At 36.9% G+C, this 23,478-nt stretch overlaps 3 protein-coding genes across 12 annotated transcripts in view; 2 read left to right on the forward strand and 1 right to left on the reverse strand.

The window, feature by feature from the left end:
- Positions 1–23,478, reverse strand: part of LOC149556318 (phenylacetaldehyde synthase-like) — a 177,488-nt gene that overhangs the window by 43,194 nt on the left and 110,816 nt on the right. For 4 of the 10 annotated variants that reach the window (XM_089830562.1, XM_089830569.1, XM_089830566.1 and 1 more), the window contains one exon: positions 5,195–5,607. The exons of 5 other annotated variants lie outside the window; for them this stretch is intronic. In XM_089830562.1, the coding sequence (XP_089686688.1) occupies positions 5,493–5,607 (115 nt within the window). In that variant the 3' untranslated portion in view covers positions 5,195–5,492. Of the gene's footprint in view, positions 1–5,194; positions 5,608–23,478 lie in introns of those variants that run through there. One more of the 10 variants, XM_089830565.1, reaches the window with a different exon arrangement.
- Positions 17,071–17,672, forward strand: LOC149556320 (uncharacterized). Its single transcript, XM_089785862.1, has 2 exons — positions 17,071–17,151; positions 17,256–17,672. Exons 1-2 carry the CDS (start codon positions 17,071–17,073, stop codon positions 17,670–17,672), a joined length of 498 nt encoding a protein of 165 aa, XP_089641988.1.
- Positions 18,814–21,629, forward strand: LOC149556321 (uncharacterized). The gene is made up of 4 exons (XM_089785865.1): positions 18,814–18,867; positions 20,701–20,796; positions 21,021–21,237; positions 21,344–21,629. The coding sequence occupies exons 1-4, from the start codon at positions 18,814–18,816 to the stop codon at positions 21,445–21,447; spliced, it is 471 nt and encodes a 156-aa protein (XP_089641991.1). The 3' UTR covers positions 21,448–21,629.

Genomic DNA, 23,478 nt, shown 5'->3' on the forward strand with positions numbered 1-23,478 from the left:
CTTTAACAAGGTTGGCCTTTCACAGGGCATCACTTTAGAAGAGTGAGAATTAGTAGCATGTTGCTGGTGGTTTTTCCCAAATTGGGTTTCCATGTTAATCATTGTGTCAAATGTGTTATTGAATCTGTTATGTTTCATGTTTATGTTTTTGCATATTGATTTGACAATAACCTATAAGTTTGAGTGATTGCATAATCTAGTGAATGCATGCATGATGAAAATGTTTTATGGATGTGGGTTCACTAAATTGTGAAAAGTTTTAATTGTACATCTGGACCTTGGATAATTGGTTCACCCCCCTCTCAATTATCCTAAAGAATTCCAATAATTTTTTTTGATGAAATAGGTATAGGAATTAGAGCGTTGGTGCCACACGAACACAATTAAGTTCATCCATGAGTATCAACTATTTAAACTTTCTGTTCATTTCTGTGTAGAATATTAAATTCCTGAAATCTCTGTTACTTTACTTAAGGTAAAGTGATATGACTAAAAATCACTTAACAACATAAATGTTTTAGCTTTTCGGGAAGTGTCTTACTTTGCTTTAGAATTCAGAATGTAGACATACTTGATAATGTTTTTGATTAAGTAAAATATGTTTTGAAGGGTGCCTAAAACCCTGTACAAGTCTAAAGATTTTCAATAAGTATAGAAACAAAAAAATACAACAAACAAAAGTGAAACTGGTCACAACCCAAACAAAGGGTAACCAAGGTGACAGAAAAGCCTAGCACCAGCAAAAACCAAAGATCTAGCTAGAAGGGAAAAAAACCAAACTGAGAGCCAAATATTACAATGGAGCTCATGATTTTCCCTTTGATTTAGAGCCTCCCTTGCACAATCAGAGGTTCATTTATAAAGGAGGACCAGATGGCTTATATTTCTTTCTTTTTACTGCAGTCCAACCCTCATCCACCTTAGCTGCCTCAAGAATCCAATCCCCAGAAGAAACTGAACAATGGAGCCTAGGGGAATTAGAAGCAACAACGATCTCCCTAGAAGAGCTCATAGCTAGTTGGCCCCCCATAGGACTAGGAGGAATGTCCAATACAGGGGCAGGGGCAAGAGAGGGTACAGGGTCCTGGCCCTGATAGGACCAAAAGGAACATCCAATACAGGGGCAAGGGTAGGAGAAGGAATACGGACCTAACCATGAGTCCAAACATCCTCTGCTATCTCTAGCACCGAATGATCATTAGCAGAGGAATCATCCACTGGATCTAGAGGTGCATCCATGGACTTAACCATTGTATAGTGTTCAAAAGAGGCCCCTGAGCATTAGGAAGGTGGTCGCCTTGATTTAGTCTTCGTAGCATCACAATGAGCAACAATGTGACCTGTCATATGACATTTTCTACAACGAAAATGGATACCTTCATAATCCAATATTTGGGCTCAAGAGCCTCTCGAGGATTCCAAACAAACCTTCTTAGGGAAGCCATTTCTAAAAGAATTTGAGCACACGTCAAATGGAGAATATCTGAAGTGTCTGAGTCCACATATAAAAAATCACCGATGGCATCCCCAATACCTTCATAAACAGAATCTAGAAAAAAGATGCATTGGGAGATTTAGAATTCGGACCCAAATAGGAACCTTGTTAAAAGATTCTATAAGCGGATCAAAATCCATATGCCATGCCTTGGCCATAAGTGAAAATCTTTCGTGCCATGAAAAACTATTATCACACAAAATAGTCTTCCTATCTTTAAGAATTTTAAACTTTACTAGATGAAAAATCCTTTAGCCATCAAAAAGATGTGGACATCACAATCTAAAATTGGTTCGCAATGCTTGGAGATCCAAGCATGAAGATTAGCAAGAGAGGGCAAAAAGCACAGAAAGTGAAAAATAGCAGCAAAGGTAGAGAGCTCTTTTACCATACTATAAATATCATCAATTGTATCTAAGTCTAAAAGTACCCTTATAGGGTTTGATACACTTATAGGGGAAACTTCATGAGGATGAGAAGGCTTGAAATGAGCAGCTCGAGCAATGCCATGAAGACCTACCTCAAATGCGGCCATGTCGGCATAAGAGGCAACCCTACCCCTTGAAGGCATAGGAGAAGCTGACCCAGATCTAGTTGACATACTTGATAATGTTAATGTATGCAGGAGTGAGAGAAAGTAACTTAGCTTTTCTGCAAACCCATTTTTCTTCTATCCAAGATTGTAGAATGAGGAGTAATCCTTCTACTAGCTTGCGCACTTCATTTTTTCACTTTCTGCCTAAAGTTTTTAACACTACATCTCTTTTATATTGGGTTCACATTTCCATCACTAAATTTTTTGGAAGTATCTTTCGAGCATCTCTGAAGGATATTCACATTTTAGAGTTACTTGAATTTCTATTTTCAAAGCCTCCAAAGAAGTGGCCTTTTTCATTGCCTTAGGATGAAAAACCCCTTTCTTAGCAACATTCCCCAGACTAGAGCACATCTAACAACTCTTCATTCTTTCACCTTAATTTGATGGCCTCGAAGTTAGATCTTGAGCATGTCTTATTGAGTATAAGCCCTTAAATGGTTCATTCAACATCATGTTCACACCATTTGATCCTTGGGACCAAGGTTTGGCTCTAGTTTAAACAACAAGAAGCAAAACAAAACAACTTCACTTCCATGAGTACGCATCAAACAACCCATATATTCATGTTCCCTCGTAGCTCACTTGATCTTATCTCCATAAATTTGGATGGGATTCATTCTAGCTTTGATCCACAACTTCGTAGGCATTTTCTAGCATGATATAATCATCTTCTTACCTTGTTAATCATTGTCACAACTTTACTCTTTAGATATGCACTCAATATAGTTCACTCAAGGGGAAAAACATCTTGAAATCTTAGAATCCATGGGACATGGAATGTTAGGGAAAGGTAGCAAAAATGAAATGCAGAGTAACTTACTTCTCATTGAGAGGATGCCAGAACACATCCCAACCATGGATAGATCACCTAGACCCCATGCACGCTAGAAAAATAGGAATCCTTCTTAGATGGTGGGTAAAGGTAATGCAAGGGGGAACTAGAAAACAAAGAAAGTAGAGCACTCAAAAAAATCGAGAAGTAAGTGACCTAAAAGATACTTAGACATCAATCTTGGACACACACTAACTTTCATACTTAAGACTTCTGGCTTAAAAGGGGAAGACTAAAACTTGGAAACACATTTACTTTAGTTTGTGCTAATAATATTTAGTCGAAAGGGAGTCCAATTTTAGGATCCCCTTTTTAATGTGTATGTGGTAAGTGTTGACATATCATTGATCATCATTTCCCAATATACAGTTAGATAGAAAGATAATTAGATAAGAAACACCCTTAGAATGGACCATGCTACATAGAGTAGAGTGTGAGACATTCTAAGGAGAGAAAAGACCATCATGTGGCCACCCATAGCTTGAATCCAATGAATAACACATGAAGACAAAGAAAAATTTAAAATGGGTGAACATGGAAGGGAAGCCTAAATGCCTCAAATATTGTGGATCCTCCCCAAATGTTGAAAATTAAGATATGAAAAATGGAAGAAAAAATACAACATAAAGAAGATGCACAATAAATAGGCAAGATCATCCAACACAATGGTAAATAGTGAACCTCTTATTTGGGAGGACTTGGGGGTTTGAATCTACTCAAGCATAAGTAATAATCAAATCATAACAATTAATCATAAAAAATAATAATTAATCTTTGCTTCAGCCTAAACTAGTACACCTATGTTTAGATGAACATATATATATATATATATATATATATATATATATATATATATATATATATATATATATATATTTTTTTTTTTTTTTTTTTTGTGATATTTTCCCTTGCAAATTTTTTTTACTATTTATTATTATAAATTATTGTAAATCATTAGCCTAGCATACCTATCTTTAGCTAAATATATGTAAAGCATGCTAATCTTTAGATGAACATATGTATAATATTTGTTTTTGTGATAGTTTCCCTTGCAACATAATTTTACTATTTATTATTATTAATAATTGCAAATCATTAGCCTAACATACCTATCTTTAGCTAAATATATGTAAAGTATGCTAAAAGATGTATCAAATTGAAATAATGTGTCAATGATGAAAATGCGATATTGGAAAATACAAAGCATAAACCTATGTTAAAACAAATTTAATTTCTTGTAATTAGTTAGCAAAGATAATTATAATAAATCTTTACAATACAATAACTATATAATTTATTTGAGTGGTTTTGTTATTAACAAATTTTAAACAACAAATTAAAAGATTAATAATATTTTCATTAAATTCATAAGTATATGTTTTAGATTACAAAATATTAAAGTAGTTTCTAGTTTTTAGTTTTTATTAATTGTATATATTTGAAATCATAATAATAAGAATAAGAATAACACATTGATTATTTGTTTTCATTGCTTATATATGATCATCTATAATATGAATTTAAATATTTTAATGATAACTAAGTTTTAATATATTATATTTAGCTATATTATTTTTTAAATTTTGAAATAAGTTTCTTCAGCTTGAGACTAAGAATTTGTAAGTTCATTTGATGGTCCAATTCTAAGTGTAGACTTTTCGTTGTAATTTATTAACATTTATAAACATATTTTTACTCTCCTCAAAGAATACAATTCATAATTTTAAGTTTGATCAATCCACTTTAATTGATAAATGGCTCTACACAGTGGAAAACTTTAAACTTTAAATTGTTCAGGCTACTATGTTGATTGAGAGGGATAAGCTTAGAAGGTTCCTTCAGGATGGGTATGCTACCTTTTTCTACTATGAGTTGAAGCATGGATACCAGTGGCGAAGAACCCTGGATGATTTACAGGCTTTTGAGCAAGCTTGTATTAGGCTGAATAGAGAAATCAGAAAGAACGTGAATGTCAAAAAAGAGGATTTGTTCTTGTTGACGCAGTTTCAAAAAAGTAAAAGTATTGTTTGGATGGAGGGTCCCTTAGGATGGACTGCTTGGATGGATATTAACTATGATGTTCTTAGTTAGATGATCTATCTTCTCTTCTTTTTGTCTTGATGTACAACTGATACGGCTCTTCCGAGGTGAGGCTTAGGCTCCTTGTTGTTATTTGTGGTGACTATTTGGTTCCTTCTTGTTTTCTGAAACTCTTATATCTAATAAAAAAGAAACTTTAAATTCTTCAATTTTATTGAAAAATAAAGAATTGAAAAATTTAGACTATCTATTGACAGTCACAAAATGAACCACCCTTCCACCCACTGATTGTTATGAAATTGAATCCCTTGCCCACATTTTGTGTTGTCATGTACAATTACAAATAGGTAATATCATAAGTATGAAATGAGAGAGTGATTTGCGTACAAAAGAGACTCCCTTGACTTTAGAACCAAATCAGAGAAGGGAAGTTGAGGGAAGAGGGAACAAAGAGAAAGGGGAGTGAAGTTAACAATTAAAATCTTCTTTATTTTCTGTCAAATAAAGAGGAGTCCTTCAAAGTGTATCTACATTGAGATCAATCTGTATAGTCTTTCAAATCTATCCAATGCATGCCATTGAGGGGATGATAGAATTTTCATCAACATCTTGATCTTCTTTATTGTTTCCTGAAGGCCAAGTCTGATAACATGTAAAAATTTAGCAAGCACACGATTAACTTCTATTTCAGCAAAACAAAGTAACTTCTTAAAAGTGAAGGTTGTTGAATGTATACAATGTAACTTGATAAAGCTTGTTAAAAAATATAGGCACGAGGGATGTTGTTTTGCTCATATATGTGAGCCCAATCTTTTGATTAACCAAGGTCATCTTCTCTGCAAAATCTAAACAAAAATTGAGAGATCTTGAAGCAAACTCCTAGAAGAATATTAATCATATCGAAGCTCCCTTTGTTAACCTGGTTTCTAAATGTAAACAATGATATAGAATGATGGTTAAATTGTAATGTTTTATTTCTATTATCAAAATTCAAACCCTTACTAAATTGTAATTGGTAAATATATCTATTGACCCATCAATTCGTAACTGGATGATGAATGCTAATAGTGTGAAAAATGTTAGAAAAATAGAGCGCACAATAACTGTTACCTTCTTATTATTCATACCAAAATCTCTTATGTCACGATGATGACATAAATATGCTCTAGTGTTGATGAGTCTCGTTTCATAACAATGGAAATAAAGCCCATTTCATTTATCATGTTCCCAGATAAACTTGATATTTCTCAACTATATTTCTCATACAGGGAGTGCTTTCCATGACAACAAAACAAGTCAAAATATCTACATCCTGCCGGTTTACTCCGGCCTCTACCTATTCTAGAAGACAAGTGGAAGAGTATATCGATGGACTTTATCACCAGGCTTCTGAAAGCTCAAGGTAAAGATAGTATTTTTGTGGTGGTAGATAGATTAACAAAGTATGCTCGTTTCTTCGTCATCACAACAAATTGGACGTTAGGAAAAGGAAACTAAAAAGAAAAGGAAACTAAAAAGAAGAGTCATCAAAGAGTATCTTATTAGATGGACCAATTTGCTGATTAAAGACACGACTTGGGAAGGTGACCAGATTCTTCAGCACCCAGCCCTTTGATTGCTTTGGGAAAAACACTCCCAAGAAGGGTGTACTATCATATCCCCACCTTCCAATTAATCATCTTGACACCACACTTAGCTTATCCCTCACCCCAATAGGCTTAAGTCTGATATTAAAGGGGTGACTTGAGTGTGGAAGTGAAATAACTTTCAAATTTTTAACTTCCACCTCATCGCATTTCTTTCCTTCCCATGCCTATGTGGAGGCCCCTGCTTACGTGGCCTTTGTGAATCATTTCCCATGCATTCTGGGAGCACTGTTATCAACTCCCTCTATTGGTTGTGTAATGCTCACATGAGAGGAAGCGTAATGCTTCCTTGTTTCCGTGGGAGGAACTAGAATTAAGGGAGATGTTTGGAAGGAGCTGGGAGTCGAACACTGAAATTTCCCTATGTAAGGTATTTTGATTGAGTTGTGGGTAAGACGAAAACCCTAGTCCCTAGTAGAATAGGACGTAGCCCTTCTTCTTAATTCTTTCTTATTCCAAGCCACAATCTTCGCGTAATCCTCAGTAGTGTTGTTGCAGGTTGGTGTATACTTGGAGAACATATCGTTCATTATGTGGAGTGTATAGTTGCAACTCACTTATCAATCTAGGAAGATAGGCATCGTGTAAAACCCTAGAGATTATCGTGTATGCTTATCATTCCCAACAAGCGCAAAAGGGAGCATGTATATGTTTGGTGACCACCATAGTGATGTCTTGAAGTCACAGTTGAGGTTGAACATGCATGGTCCCGATCCCAGTGGAATCCAATCCCCAAACGCATGCTACAGGAGGATACACTCAGGCTAACATAATTGTAGATCTCACATCATCTGCTTGCTTTAGGATGCGTTGGGAATGCCATGTATAACATGCAGATAGCAATAAGGAGGTGCCTACCAGGTTTGCAACTACATGAATATTGTCCCAACTCTCCATTGGTCATCAGAGTCACATCACGGGGCTAGTAAACTTTACTCATTTAAAATAACAGTTGGAATTTGTAGAACGAGTTCATTCACAACTATGAATTGTATCATTTGCTAGTCTCGAGTGGTAGAGAAGATCTCAATGCTATAAGAGTTTTGGCACTTAGTAATTTTTTGTACTCTCTCCTGGCTAACATTTCAGCTATTTTTGGCATTGATGTTTGGAAACTGATTCTGAATAATACCAGTTTTTCTACCTTATGATCTGTTGTGTTCATTTGGAACTCTGTTGAAAAAATTTAAATTATTACATATCAAGAGATATTCGGAATTATACAGATTTTCAAATTAGGTTCATTACAATACACCCATTGTGTTGATCTCATAACATCTTGTATATGCATGCTGAGATAGATCAGATTATTTTGAGCAAGTTTGCAAACTTTATAATCTTGCTTGAATTTGAGATTGTATTTTTGTACCATTTCCTTGATTCAAAACACAAAATCTTGATTTAATCATTTTTTTAAGAGGGGTAAATGCTTTGACCTGGAGCTATGAACTGGTGAGGCCACAAATGGGGGACATCATCCCCCATGAGATTCGAACCTTGATGGCAAGAAAAACAACACAACTGAACCATCATGACATGCCACTACTAACAAGCTTATTCAATCCTTATGTGTACTACTACTCAATTTCTCTTTAGATGAACAGTACAATAATGGTAATTAGAGGGATCATATTTAGGATAAAAACGTAAAATATCTTTTATCTTGAGTTGGCATCCGTAACAATTATTTTCTCTAGGTGAATCAAAAATTGCACCTTTAGATTTTTCTGCATGAGCATGATAGACTAAATAAACTATCCAAATTGTAAATAACAAGTGCACAATGTTTAGATTAGGTTAGTTCATTGTTATAGGGAGCCTCCTCTTCTAATTTAAAAAACAGTTATGCAATGCAACCTATTACATTTTGTGTTGCACTAGGATGTGCAAAATAAAATCCTAACAATCTCAATTCTTGGAAAAGCCATAATTAACAACAAAACTAAAAATATACCCAACACTAGCAGCTATAGAATATGGTGCATGACAAAGATGCTCATCATCCTTGATCTTAACATAAAGCAATGCATTCCTTTGAGTTAGATAATCATAATTTTATATATCTATTATAAGACAAGCATTACGATGAGAAAAATGATATCCTCCACTTATATGGTATCCATAGAACTTATTTCATTTTAAAGTAATTGCTTTTGACACCCCCTTCTTAATTTGTTGGAGAACCTAAAACCATAGTTGTAACAAATTAGGGTAAGGGTTACATCTCGCTAATTAAATATTCCTGTGATAATGAGCCTCAATACTATACTCCTATAATCAGAAACTATATATTTCCATGAGGTGAGCCTTCCAAATTGCAAGGTATGTCTCCATTAAGAATCAATTATTGTTTTCTAATCTCAATTATTTGCTTGGACTTTGGACTGAGCTAAACCAATGATCATAATGAAATGATGTGGGTTGTGACCAAGAATCCCAGTCAACCTTGATGAAGAAGCAAGAGTTGAGGGCATGATTGGCTCTCTTCCTAGCCCACAGAAACACACACCTACCATTCACTCATCTTCCACTTCCATTGGTTCTAGTAGACCACAAAAATCTTCTCTTGATGGTTATTTTGTGCATAGAAACACACCTAGAGCACAATCATCACTAGAGGGTACTAGATGGAATAGTGATGTGCACTAGCAAGTTGACATTCAATGTGCTGATTTTTGGAGTTTTAACATCGGTTGTACAGTAGTAGGAAAGGGCTACACACCACCTACTCCTAGAGACTTGCATGGGAGGCTAGTTTACTTGTTTCAAATTTTAATACTTTTGTAGTTTTACAAAATTACTTATCTTTGTTGAATGTAATTTGTTTTTAATCACAATCGTATACTTAATGTCATTTCTTATTTTATTCTTGTAGATTGCTCAAAGATGTTGTTTCTAGGGCTAAAGATGTGGTTGACAAGTAATAATTACAATGGAAACAATATGACTACACCATTCTTTCATATGGATATACGAATGGAAGAAATTGTGCCCTTATCAATTTTTTGGTTTCTTGAAAGGATCAAATAGTCTTTCTTAAATACTTGGATGCCTCGGACAAGGTAAAGATGGCTGAGACATTGGCTCTAATGCTAGAGAATGTTCTGATGGAGGTTGAGGCTGAAAATGTGGTGCAATAAATAACTGACAATGCAGCAGCATATGTAGCAGTGGGTTTGATCTTACAAGAAAGCATAGCACACTCTTATAGCCTCCTTATGCGATGCATATTTTTGACCTTCTTTTTGGAGAATATAGGGAAATTGGATTGGGTAAAACCGGTTGTAGAGAATACAAGGAAGATAACAAAAAATATTTACAATCACCCTTGGGTCATTCGCTTGATGAGAAACTTCACCTATGAGGATTATTAGACCCACAGTCACATGGTTTGCAACAATTTTTTTACTATTGCAAAATGTTTTTGTTTATATGAATCCTTTGAGGTAGATGTTTGTGAGTCTGCCATGGCCGAAGTCAAGTTATTCAAAGAAGCCTAATGAACAAAGTGTTGCACACATTGTCTTTAATTGCCATTTATTTTTATCTAGCTACAGAAATTGTAGAGGTAACTAGGAAACTTAACAAGGTGAATATTTAATTTTTTTGTATTCAATAATCAAGTCTTTCATCATTAATTTATAAGCCTACTCTCTGATTAATAATCATTTTCTATGTTTCAATTGTAGGTGGCAAAGCTCTTGGTTAAAGTTCTCTGCTTGGTAGATGGGGAACAAACCCCAATGGGGTCCCTTTATGAGGCCATAGATAGGACCAAAGAGGCTATAAGAAATCAATACTGGGGGAACAACCTAAAATTCGAGCCCATATGAAAAATTATTTATAGGACGTGGAGCAATCAGCTCCACCAACCCATTCATGTGGCAGGATATTTCCTCAGCCCTTGATTCTGCTTCTCTCCAATATACAAGGATCCCAATGGAGAAGTCACGAAGGGCTTCAGTAAATGCATGCAAGGATGGTACTTGATATTGAGGTGAGAGACCTCATTTTGGTCGAGATGGAAGTGCATCAACATTCAACGGGAAAGCTATTCTCCTCAAACATGGCAAAGAGAGGTAGGCACACTCTTACCCCAGGGACAATATTTGGAATTAGGAGTTTTTCACAAGCATAATAAGTAGATAAATACTAAGCTACAAAAACTTGTCCTCATCTTGCTTTCTAACTCTTTAATATTAATCTTCCATATGCTTGGTGACAAAATTCAGGTGGAAATGTCCCAAATTTGCAAAAACTTGCCCTTCTCATCTTATGTCATCCATGTAGTTCATCCAAATGTGAGCGTAATTGGAGCTTAATTGAAGCCATTTACACAAAGAAAAGGAACAAGTTGGCATAGAAATGCCTAAATGACCTTGTCTTTGCGCAATATAACCTTAAATTGTGCATAAGAAAGGTAGAGTCATCACCAGTTGAGCCACTTCATTTGCATGACATAGATCCTTTTGGTGATTGGACAACATAGGAGCAACTTTCATTGTTCATAGAGGATGACATAAATGATTTGGAGAGGCAGGCTATGGAGGAGGGGGGTTTTGCACCAGGAATAGAAAACATTCAAGAGGAGGGCAATGAGAGTGAGGACAGTGACAATGAAGATTCAGATGATGTGGAGTCATTGCTAGCGCAAGCACCAAAACCAGCACCATCTACATCACAGAGGATTGCTAGAGCTAAGCCGTGAGACTCCATGCCTCTCATAGTTTCTACTAAAACTACTGAGAAGGGGAAGAGAAAGATGTAGACTAGTTTCGTATTGTACTTGACATTTGTATTTCCTTATCTTTTTACAAAGACAATTTGCTATTTGTAGTTTGCTTCAAAGTTCAAAGTCTCTAACTACATCGGCATTTCACACGAGGATATGATTTTGTTACGTATTGCATTTATATATATCTAGATCAGCTTGTTTAGTTTGTTTACTCATTTACTGACTCATTAGATGCATCTACTTATTGAATTTTACAAAAAAAATGCATTTTTAATTAAATTTAACTCATTTTTAAAGTTCTCGATATTTTCTCGAGAAGTTACCGATTTCTCTCTAATATTTGTCAAGAAAACTTTTATTTGCCTAACCGATAAGTGGAAAAGTACGAGATTTTGAACTATGCTTGTAACTACTTTCCCCATCCTACCACATCTTCCAGTAAGCACACACCATCTTGTTGAATTAGGTAGCGATTGTAAGTGGGTTTCTCAACTCTTTGACATAAAGATCCTCTGCTCCATTCTAGTACACCCTATTATATAGCCTTAACAACCCCGTGTGCTTACAACTCAAGCCCTTCCCTTCAAAATCAGATTCAAACAGTTGCATACATTCATATGATCATCAGAGGCATTCGAGTCATCCATAATGATAATCACATAGTCATAGCACTATCATTACATATAAAATAGCATATGTTTATCTTATAGGCATGGTGAGTAATCAAAATAGATATATTGATCAGGTTATAAGGTTTTTTCTATAGACTATTGTTGAATGTTATTGATCTACAAATGCTCTCTAATGGTGTGTCTATATGAGTACCCCTTAAGTGCTAGAGAATACCAATTGTCTTATATCCTCTCTATACTTTTCTATACTCTCAATTTGCTATAGATTCAACAATGATTTGTATTTCTTTTATATTCTCTCTGTTTAATCCCACTTCCAGTGTAATGTTCCAACTCTGACAACATGATCGAGAGTGGTGTAGGGTAGTTACTAGAGAGAGAAAGAGAACAAACTTCAAAGTACAAGCCATACGGTGTAGGAAAACACCCTCACTAATCCCAACCCACTATGTGCTCAATATTGAATGTATAGTAGGTATGACAAAGGTCATACGACATATGGGAGTACTAGTGGCCATACGGTAGAGTGGCAAGTCCGTACTGTAGGGGAATAGTACGTCTCTACAATGTGGTGACAAGGATGTACGGTAAGACAAAATACCTTCCTATGGCATTGCAATGAGACCTTATACAAATTGGTGGTTTTACAACATCAAAGTTGTACGAATGTAAGACTATAATGTTCAAATGGTGTAGGTCGTATGGTGCGTAAATTATCCCTTTTGTCAATAGTTATGTGTGAAAAAAGATGTCGTACGATCTTTGTCCTTCAATTATTGTATGCAATAGGATGTCAAAATGGTATTGATGATGTTACCTTCGAATAATCAATAATGGTAACACTAGATAGATAATCACCAAACACAAGCGACAAAAAAAGAAATAGATTGAATAATAATAGTACTTCAGATTACAAAAACTCGAACTAAGAATAGAGCAGAATAGGGTGAGGATATATTCCTAGCAAAATTGTAGAAACCAAATAGGGAGGATCTTTCACCTCTAAAATGGACAACAAGAACTCCAACTAGAATTCACACTTCACAGATAAAATTCAAATTGCATAACTACAACTACAATAGACTCGACCTTATATATGGCTTAGGAGAAACATCCTGAAGGATTACAAATGATGCCGACACAGTCAACACACTAAACAAATAAAACTAAAAGGGCCTGATATATATTAAAATTGACATCATCGATTAGAAGATCCTTTCATAGCACAAGAAATTTCTTGATCTTGATTTTGCATGACCTCGGCCTCTTCTCTCGAAGTTGACGTTCTCGATTTGCTCAAGAATTGGTTTCCCGTATTCATCAATGGGAGTTAGTTCCTTTGCCACTATGACACTATCTAACAACTTTCTTCAAACACAACACATAAAAACCATTGTAAATTAGACTCCCCTCAAGAGGTTTCAGTTCATAGGCAACTTCACCTACGCTCCAAACCACTCTATAGGGCCAATAGAAACAAGGCCTCGACTTCTCCTTACCACAAGCCTTTAAGGAGGATTCTTTGTACTATTGAAGCCGAAGGTGTACTAGATCACCAACCTCAACACTGTCGACCGGTCAACATATATCTTCTATTGGTTTTGAGCCCTTTGTAGGTTATCCTTGAGCGATCTCAAGATATCTAACCTCTCTTGTAACTAGTCTTCCGATCTCAGTGCACAAATATCAACTAGTGCTAGATACACAAATGATGAAGGCTCATAACCATACAATGCTTTGAAGGTCACTGTACCTATCTACATGTGATAGGTAGTGTTGTAACAACTCTCCCGCATGTAGCCAATAAATCCATGCTTTTTGTTTTGTTAAAACATAGTTCCTAAGTTACCACTCCAGCCATTTGTTCACAATCTTTGTTTGTCCATCCGTTTGTAGGTGGTAGCTTATACTTGGCGATAGCTTCATTCTAGCTATCCAAAACAACTACATCCAAAAGTTGCTAAGAAAATGGCTATCCTCATCACTCACTATGTTCCAAAAAAGACCATGCAAGCAAAATACCTTACAGAAGAAAAACTTGGCCACTTGAGTTGCTTGGCATCCAAAGGAGATGGCAAAGAAATGAGCATACTTGGTCAAGTGATCCACTACGACGAAGATGAAATGGTTTCCTTGCACTTTAAGAAGCTTGATAATAAAATCTAATGAGAAGCTATCCAATTTCTGGTTGGGATTAGCAGTGGAAGAAGACCCACAAATAAGGTGTTCTCAGATTTGTTTTGTCGACAAGTGGAACATTCTCACACGTACTACAATATGTCATTCTTAAGGCCTTTCCACGAAATCATTTCCCAAATCTGTCAATAGGTCTCCAAGTATCTCGGGCGTCTGACCAAGGGCGATTCGTGTATTTATTTTAGATGTTTTTCCTTCAGCTTGGACTCAGGTACAAAAAAGATTACTTGATCATAATAAATGATGTTGTTGACTACCTTGTACCTATCATCATGCACCTAACCATCCATTCTTTGGTATGTGAATGTGTTCTTGGAGTATTCAACCAACAAATGTTGCTTCCAATCCATCGAAATCTGGCAGAAAGAGCATTTGGCAAGTCTCCTTGACAGCACATAGGCCACCATATTGTTTCTACCTTTTTCATTCTCAATGTCAAAATCAAAACTTTAGATTTTTCTCACCCACTTTTGTTGTTCTTTGTTTAAATCCGTCTGCTCCACGAATAGTTTCAAGCTTTTATGGTTTGTACCATAGTAACGAGAATCACCCAAAAATCGCCTGAATCGGCGATTCCGCGACCCGATTCATCCTGGGTGATTTTTTTTGAATCATGAATCAGTATCGCCGATTTCTGGGCCATGAATCGCCTGAATCGCCGATTCAGGCGATTCATGTAAAAATCGCCAAAATCGCCTTAAAAAATCGGCTATGAATCGCCCGCGGCATGTAAAAAGGGAAGTTGAAATTTTTTTTAAAATCACTTATTTTTTTCACTTTGTTTTTGACTTATTCTCTTTGTTATAACCCTAAAGGGCCTTCTATTTGTGAAGCATGAGTAGAAGAGAGGAAAAGTGAGAGAGAAGAAGAGAAAAGAAAAGCCATAGGTTTCCAACCGGCAAGAAGGAGGAGCACCAAAGAGATCAGCAGGCCATTTGGGGAGCCCATCAATTGCTTTGGGAGCATTAAGGAGCCAATATCAACACTCCTCAACTCATTTGCAAGAGGTAAGTGCTTCTTTTTTTTCTTGCATGTTAGTGTATTATGCATTTTTTGTTAAATTTTTAGTGTATTATGCGTTTTTTGTTAAATTTCTATAGTTTTCAAGAATTTTAGTGTAAATCTTGAATGCTCTTTATTTTTACTAAGTTGCAAGCTAGGGTTTGTTGTTTTCTAATTTTTATTAGCTTCAAACTTTGATATTTTACATAAAAAAATTTATTGCAGCAGCCTTTGCTCTCATTTTTCGCAAATTTCAATGGGTAAAAAAGATGAATGTTGGAAATATAATGAAGAGTTTCCTGGAAGAACCAAATATCAAACAAAATGCATGTTTTGTAAAGAAAAAATAACTTCCCGGGGTATTTATAGATTGAAATTTCACATTGCTGCTATACCTGGACATGATGTTACAATTTGCACTCACCAAACTCCTGAGGCAAAACGCACTTGCTTAATGGCATTAGAAAAAATTGAAAAAGAAAAAGCAAATAGGAAAATGCAAGTTGAAGGGTTAAGGGGTATTGGCTCCCATGTTTCCGCATCCACAGCCGCATCCACATCTGCATCTGCATCAGCTTCCGCATCCGTAGGTTGTGTTGGAGAGGGTTCTTTTAGGCCTCCTTTTTATCCTAGTTCTTCTGCTCGTGCTAGTGCTAGTGCTAGTCGGTCATATATTGAGACAGAGTCCCACACCAACCTATTGCAGCCTAGAGTGCGGAAAAACAGAATGGATAGTTACTTTGTGCCCCGCACTACTCCTAGTTCCCAACCCACGCTTGAGGGCATGGGTTTGAACAAGGAGATTCACGATGCTGCCAGAAAGGAGATATGCAAATTTTGGTACTTTTGCAACATTCCAATTATTGCAGCCAGGTAATTGATTCTTTTTTCTTTGTTTTCTTTAAAGCTAAAATTAAAAGTAAAAGTAAAACTTTAATTATATCTACTTGTTTTATAATTTGAGTCTTTGACATCTAAACTTTTATTTGTGACAGGGCTCCTTATTGGCAGAATATGATAGATGTGGTTGTTATTTGTGGTCCGGGGTTTAAAGCCCCAACTGAGGCTGAGTTGAGCAAATACCTCCTAGATGAGATGGTAGAGGACATAAGGGTTGACCTCGAGGAGAACCGAAAGGAATGGATTGCAAAGGGTTGCACCATCATGACTGATGGTTGGACCGATAGGAGGAATAGAACACTCCTCAATTTTCTTGTATCCTGTGGAGGTGATTGATCATTCTACTTTCCTACATATATTGTAAATTTTGATTTGTTGAATGCTAATTCGTTAATGATCCATTTAATATTATAATTCGTTGTTTTGTTACTTGTAGGATATACCATGTTCATAAAATCCATCGATGCTTCCGCACATGTGAAAAATGCCACATATTTATGTGAGGCTATTGAGGAAGTTATAGCAGAGGTGGGAGAACAAAATGTGATCCAGGTGGTGATGGATAATGCAACAAATTATGTTGCAGCAGGTAAACTTTTAACTTTGCAAGTTTTGAAAATAAATTTATTTGAATTTTGAAATTTGAGTTTCTAATTGACTTAAAATTGTTGTAGGTAAACTTTTGATGGAGAGGCACCCCACCATATTTTGGTCCCCTTGTGCGTCACACTGCATTGACCTCATGTTGGAGGAAATTGGCAAACTTGAGTTTGTCAAGTCATGTGTGGAAAGGGCAAAAAATATATGCAAATTCATTTATAATCATGCATTTGTCCTTAGCACAATGAGGAAGTACACAAAAGGCAAGGAGTTAGCTCGCCCAGGTATCACGAGGTTTGCCTCGAATTTCATCACCTTGCAGTCCTTGTTGACATCAAGGGATGGATTGAGGAGCATGTTTGTTGGGGAGGAGTGGATTTGCTCTTCTTATGCTATGACTACTGTAGGGTTAGATGTGGCGGATTGCATATTTGATGAGGATGGTTTTTGGAAACCCGCTAGAGAAATCCTTAAGGTAAATTTATTGCAATTTAACATTTAGTATTTTGCTTTTACTTTAAGTAATATTATTTTATATTTAAGTTTTGACTCAAATTTTTTGTTTTACTTTATATGTAGGTCACTGAGCCCCTTGTAGCTTTGCTACGAACTGCTGATGGGGAGAAGCCCTCTATGGGCTACATTTATGAGGGCATGGATAGGGCCAAGGAGGCCATCAGAGCCCAATATGCAGGAGTGCAGGAGAGGTATGGCCCTACTTGGGACATCATCGATAGGAGATGGCAGAATCAGCTCCATCGACCCATCCACGCAGCAGCTTACTATCTGAATTCGGCATTTCGTTTCCGTCCTGAGTTCAAGGCGGATGCGGAGGTTCTCACTGGCTTATACACAGTGTTTCAGAGATTGAGTAGCGATGAAAATAGCGCTGCTGCGATTGTTGAGCTAGACCAGTTCAACAATAAGGAGGGGCCACTTTTCTCTGGCAGGATGGCCATAAATGCTCAGACAACACTACAGCCAGGTAAAAATTAAATAATATATTCAATGTTCATGAATCTAGATTCTAAACTTAAAGTTGATTATATAATGCATTAATTTTAGAGTTGTAATTTGTAAATGAGACTAATTGTTTTTATTTTTTCCTTATTTCAGATAGAAGGTGGCAAATGTTTGGGGCCACAATCCCAAACCTTCAAAAAATTGCCATCCGCATTCTGAGTCAGCCGAGCAGCGCTTCTAGATGTGAGCGCAGTTGGTCAATGTTCGAGCACATCCACTCGAAGAGGAGAAACAAGTTGACAATGCAGAGGTTGAATGATCTTGTCTTTGTTCATTACAACCTTCGTCTTACGATTAGACAGATTTTGGGCACTGACTCCTCTCTGATCATTCTAGAGGAGATTGATCCAGAATCAGAGTGGATCACAGAGACCGTGGACCCAGTCTTCACTGAGGAAGACCGTGCATGGGTTGACCAGGTGGATGTAGAGGCTGAGGCTGTGGCTAGGGCAGAGGAGGCAGCTAGAGCACATTCAGGCATTGGTAGACGCACACGCGCACGCACAGACACAGGCCCTAGCAACGTTATTCATGAGCCCATTGTCCATGCAGGGGACATGGCTCGGCGGTCCTCTAGGACCTACCTTACACGCCTTTCTCATAGGCAAACTGGATACTCAGAGGCTGAGGTTGAGGCTGCAGCAGAGCTAGAGGATGATGATGAGGATGATGAGGCTTGAGCTGGAGCCTTGTTTTTATATTTTGTTTGCATTGTATAGATATTGATAGTGATACTGAATCACTGATAGGCATATGTTTCAAACTTTCATGGATCTTCATCTTAGATTTATACATACATTTATAATTTGATGTCTTCTAGATCTTCATGATTTCATCTTACTGATTCAATGATTTGAATCATTATGATCATTTGATTTTTATTTACTTCAGCTAGCATACAATTTACATTTTAGTACATAATGATAACATAGTTACGTATGTGATGGATTTTATGTTTCATGTTTATGTATGTTAGATTCTATTTGATGATGTTATAGTGTTTTTAAGTTATATTCAATAAAGGATGCATGAAATAAGTCTTAAATTGTTAAAATCTTTACATTTAAAGGGTTTTTTCAAATTTGCCGATTCACCGACGATTCATCCCCGATTCATGATTCGATTCGGCCGTGCCGATTCCGATACGATTCCGATTCACATTACTATGGTTTGTACACACAATCAAAACTTCATCAGTGCATGAATAATGGCGAGCATCTCCTTGTCATAGATGGAAGTATACTCATTATGCTTCTAAGAGGTTCCAACTTTCGAACACAATGGGGTGATGGTCCTACATTAACATTGTCCAATGCCTTCTCTTGACACGTCACACTTCAAGGGATGAATGAAGTCTAGTAGTGCCAGAATAGAACATGTACTCATGAGTTCCTTCAGTTTGTCGAAGGTGTGTTGTGCCCGCTCAGCCCAATGGAAAGATCCCTTCTTTGTCAAATCTATTAGTGGTTCACTAAGCAATGAGAAACACTTCAAAAAACTTTTTGTAGAAACTGAGCACTCAAAGAATCTATGAAAATTTGAGAGAGTTTTGGGATGTGGCCAATCCAACAACTTGTCAATCTTGGGAATAGGATAGCTATTTTTTATGATTGTTTTGTTCAACGCACAGTAGTGCACACACATCCAAAGCGATCCATCCTTCTTTACTAACACTACTGATGATGGAAAGGGTCTAGAATTGGGTCCAATTCTTCCTTTTTCAAGGAGTTCTTGGATCATCTTCTCTATCTCATCCTCAGAGTTGTTATGATGGAAGTAGGGTGTGGTGATGACAGGCTTGGCTCCTTCCAACTCATGTGTTCTCAAAGCTACGGTACAGAGGTATACTCGATGGGATGTCAGAAAAGAGCACGCTATGCTTATCTAACATTGTTTGAAGCTCATCATCTTGATAGTAAGCCTAGTCCCCATGAATAGGCTCTTTGGAAACCAAGTAGTGTATTGCCCAAACAAAATCATCATGCTTGAAGATTGCCTCAATCTTTTGTACCGAGATTTCCTTTGAGCCTCCATTTGACATCCCCCTCAGCACTGCCCTTTTTCCATTCTCTTCAAAGGAGAATGCCATCCTCTTGAAGCACTATGCGTACTAATCAAGAGTCTCCATCCACTATATGCCCAATATAAGCTCCAAGTCATCAAGATCCAATACAAATAAGTCATATGTTACTGTATAGTTTCCCTTGGTAATGCTTAGTTGTGGGACCATATGGTTATGTGACAAGAGGTTTCCTCCTACCAACTTCACTTCGAACCCTTGATGTGCCTCCATGTGCAAACCCTTTCAGTTCACAAAGTGACATGTTGATGAAAGTGTCGCCTCACTATCGAGCATGACCACAACTCGTTATCCCTAGAGTGTAACCTGTACTCAAAATACAATGCACCTTGAAGGACTAACAAATGTTGGGATAGCACCTCCTTGTCGTACCAACATGGAAATTCTCTCTACACGGTTGATGTTAACTTCTTTGGAAGCTTGTTGACCTTCTTTGGTTTCAAGTTCTTTATGCTCCTCGATGAACATCGCCTCAATATAGTGGATTTTTCCTTTGTCCATGCATCGGTGCCCTAGTTCCCATGGCTTCTTACATTAAAACAAAGCTTTCTTCTCCTAAGCTCTTACCTAGTGGCCTCACCCAGTGATGACTTTTTTGGTTGGGGTTTGTTATCTTTTTCTTCAGAGCAAGGGGTGGTTTGGTATGTGACTAACTCTTGGAAGAAATAGAGGAGGATATTACCATGTCACATGTTTTCTTAATTGCTTCAGTAAGCATGATGGAGTTGAATCCCTTCACCCATCCTTTCAAAGGTTCCATGTAATGTCCACAATTGGAAGATAAGGCTGATGAAATAGTAAAGGTAACTACAAAACTTTAAGTTTTAGTTTACACTTTACAACTTTATAACATACTAAGTTTGTAACTCAAGTAAATAATAATTTTGTAACTTGTCAACTAATTTCAAATTTATATTGCAGGTGTCCGAGCCTTTAGTCAGAGTTTTGCGTTTGGTTGATGGAGACCAAACGCCAATGGGTGAACTATATGAGGCCATGGACAAGGCCAAAGAATCTGTCAAAAATTACTACGAGGGGGAAAGCATCAAATATGAACCCATTTGGCAGATCATTGATAGAAGGTGGAATAATCAACTTCACCAACCCATTCATGCAGCAGGATATTTCCTCAACCCACGTTTTAGGTATACTGTAAGCTCATTCTTACTCAAATTTAAGTTAACGAAGACTTCAATTCATTTTGCTTTCGTAGGGTGTTGGGTGTGTACTAAAATTGGAAGACTTATTTGTTTTTCGTTTTTGGTTTTAGGGCTAATGGTACATATGCAGATCCTGATGGAGAGGTCATCAGAGGCCTAAGTGAGTGCGTCGAAAAGATGGTAACCAGCAAGGAAACAAGAGATAAAATCATCGCTGAGCAGGAGATCTTCACTTCAGCAGGAGGCAAGGTGTTCTCCACTTCTCTCTGCAAGAGAGCAAGGCTTACACAAACCCCAGGTAATACATTTGCAAACTTCTGAATCTCAAATGCTAAATTAATATTTATGTTTCATTTTTTGTTGTCTATTAGTATTTTCTAACTTGTACAATTTTTGTGATGCAGTGGCTTGGTGGACCACTTGGGGTGCAAGCACTCCAAATCTTGCAAAATTTGCTCTCAGAATCCTATCACAGCCTTGTAGCGCATCACATTGTGAGCGCAACTAGAGTTTGTTTGAGGCCATCCACACAAAAAAGAGAAACAGGTTGTCCCAAAAGAGGATGAATGACATGGTCTATGTGCAATATAATCTTAAATTGCGCATGAAAAAGGCGCAACAAGATCCTCCTGGGCCAATCGATTTGGATGAGATAGATCCTTATTATGATTGGACGGCACAGGAGCAGGCTCCCTTATTTACATAGGACATCTCCAATTTGGAGAGGGAGGCTGCGGAGGAGGTTGCGGAGGAGGAAGGGGGTGGAACTGGATATGACATCGATTTGGATGACATCGAGGAGGGCGATGATGAGGATGATGACATTGAGCTTACTGCAGAGGACCTTGACATCTTGCGCGCAGCGAATGTGGAGATACCGACATCTAGTTCTATAGCTACACCATCTCCTGCATTGGCATAGATACAGACACGGGCACAAACCCTGCGGGGTTCTAGTTCTAGAGCTTTACCCTCTCCCGCACTCGCTAGTAAAGTGACTGGGAAGAGGAAGATGTAGTCCTGTATTTGACATTTGTACTTATTTGTAGTCATGTTGATGTGCTTATTTGAACTCTTTACATTTGACACTTTATTTATGAGAATACTTCTCATGTGTTGTGAACTTGTTAGTTGTTAGTAATTTACAACTTGTCACTACTTACTTGTTAGTAATTTACCGATTAATAACTCTTTTTGCATTGATATAAATCTAAACATGATTGTTTCTTATGTATTGTTAGTAATTAAGTCATTAGATGCAAAAAAACATTGAATTCTGTAAAAAAAATCGCATTTTTTTATTAAAATTTAGTGGTTTTTTAGTTCCCGATTTTTTCCCCGATTTTTTCCCGATTTTTCCCGATTAAACTTTTTCAGGCCTAGGCGATTAATCTCCTCAAGCGATTTTTACATCAATGCTCTCAACTATCGCCTTCAAGAGATATATTACATTACAATATATGGGCAAGTGACATTCAGGTTAGACATACGATCCATAACATTCCCCAAAAAACAGGAAACATATTACGATAAATAGATCCATTCCCAAATCAAAGGGAAACACAAGGCATAAACGATTTGAAGACTTGCAGCTCCATATTTATGTCCTCACATGATCCAAGAACATAGTTAGAAGCACCACTAAAGACACACGGTCGTAGATTTCCATCACAAGACTGAAATCCACTAACGGTCAAGGAAATTGGCAAGAACAAGCTACTTGAGAGAGAATGAATCACAACTAGAGACCCAAACAAGTTGTGAACTTAGGAACAAGAACAAGTTCATATCAAACTCTGAACATCACAAATGTTAACTCAAAGAAATCAAGGATCGTGGAATCAATCAATAGACTGAAATAATGGCAAACTAAGAAAACTGGAAACAGAATATTATTGGTTGATGCAAGATCACTCGGAACCTAATATGCTCCTGAATCAGTTGTTCATAACCATAAAATCAGCATTTGTCCCATACCTTTGGTTAGTGTTTCCATATGGCTCATTCTTCTCTTCTACAAAATTTGGTTTCTTAACACAAGTCCTGATCTATCAAGTATACCCCTCTCAAAAATTCCAACAAAACCTATTATAGAAGCTATCTCATAGCTACAAACTATATTAGGTGAAGATTGATCAATAAAATTCAGAAATTAACTTCCTCCTCATCCTCAACACACTAAAACTCCTTACTGTAAGAAATGTTGGATATACTATCAACTATTTCATCCCTATGGATTTCATTAATGCCTTCAATAATTCGCTTATTCTCCATGATCCTTATATTAGTTCCATGTTTCATAGGTTTTTCTCTATATAGTGAGAAATGAGCCATACTTAACTGGTGGCAAAGATTGTCAACCACCTTTTCCTAGTCTTCTGCAAACTTGATAGCCAAATCGCTATGCATGAACAGCTGCATGTAATATGATACCCTTTTTACCTATAATTCTTCAATTGTGTGTAGCTACGCACTAGTGACTCCATTCAAAACTCCCTTTTCCTCTCCTAAGTTTGAGTTTCCCAAATAAGATCTGCAA

Source organism: Cupressus sempervirens, chromosome 5, assembly GCF_028749045.1.
Source record: "Cupressus sempervirens isolate cs-2001-9-10 chromosome 5, ASM2874904v1, whole genome shotgun sequence".
Classification (NCBI taxonomy): Eukaryota; Viridiplantae; Streptophyta; class Pinopsida; order Cupressales; family Cupressaceae; genus Cupressus; species Cupressus sempervirens.

Excerpts from the sequence above, each read along its gene's own strand:
- LOC149556320 (XM_089785862.1), top strand. The coding sequence starts at position 17,071 with ATGACTACTGTAGGGTTAGATGTGGCGGATTGCATATTTGATGAGGAT. Across the intron at positions 17,152-17,255 it reads CCGCTAGAGAAATCCTTAAG|GTCACTGAGCCCCTTGTAGC; the intron begins GTAAATTTATTG and ends CTTTATATGTAG.
- LOC149556321 (XM_089785865.1), top strand. The coding sequence starts at position 18,814 with ATGATTCGATTCGGCCGTGCCGATTCCGATACGATTCCGATTCACATT. Across the intron at positions 18,868-20,700 it reads TTCCGATTCACATTACTATG|GTGTCCGAGCCTTTAGTCAG; the intron begins GTTTGTACACAC and ends TTTATATTGCAG. Across the intron at positions 20,797-21,020 it reads TGGACAAGGCCAAAGAATCT|ACTTATTTGTTTTTCGTTTT; the intron begins GTCAAAAATTAC and ends TAAAATTGGAAG.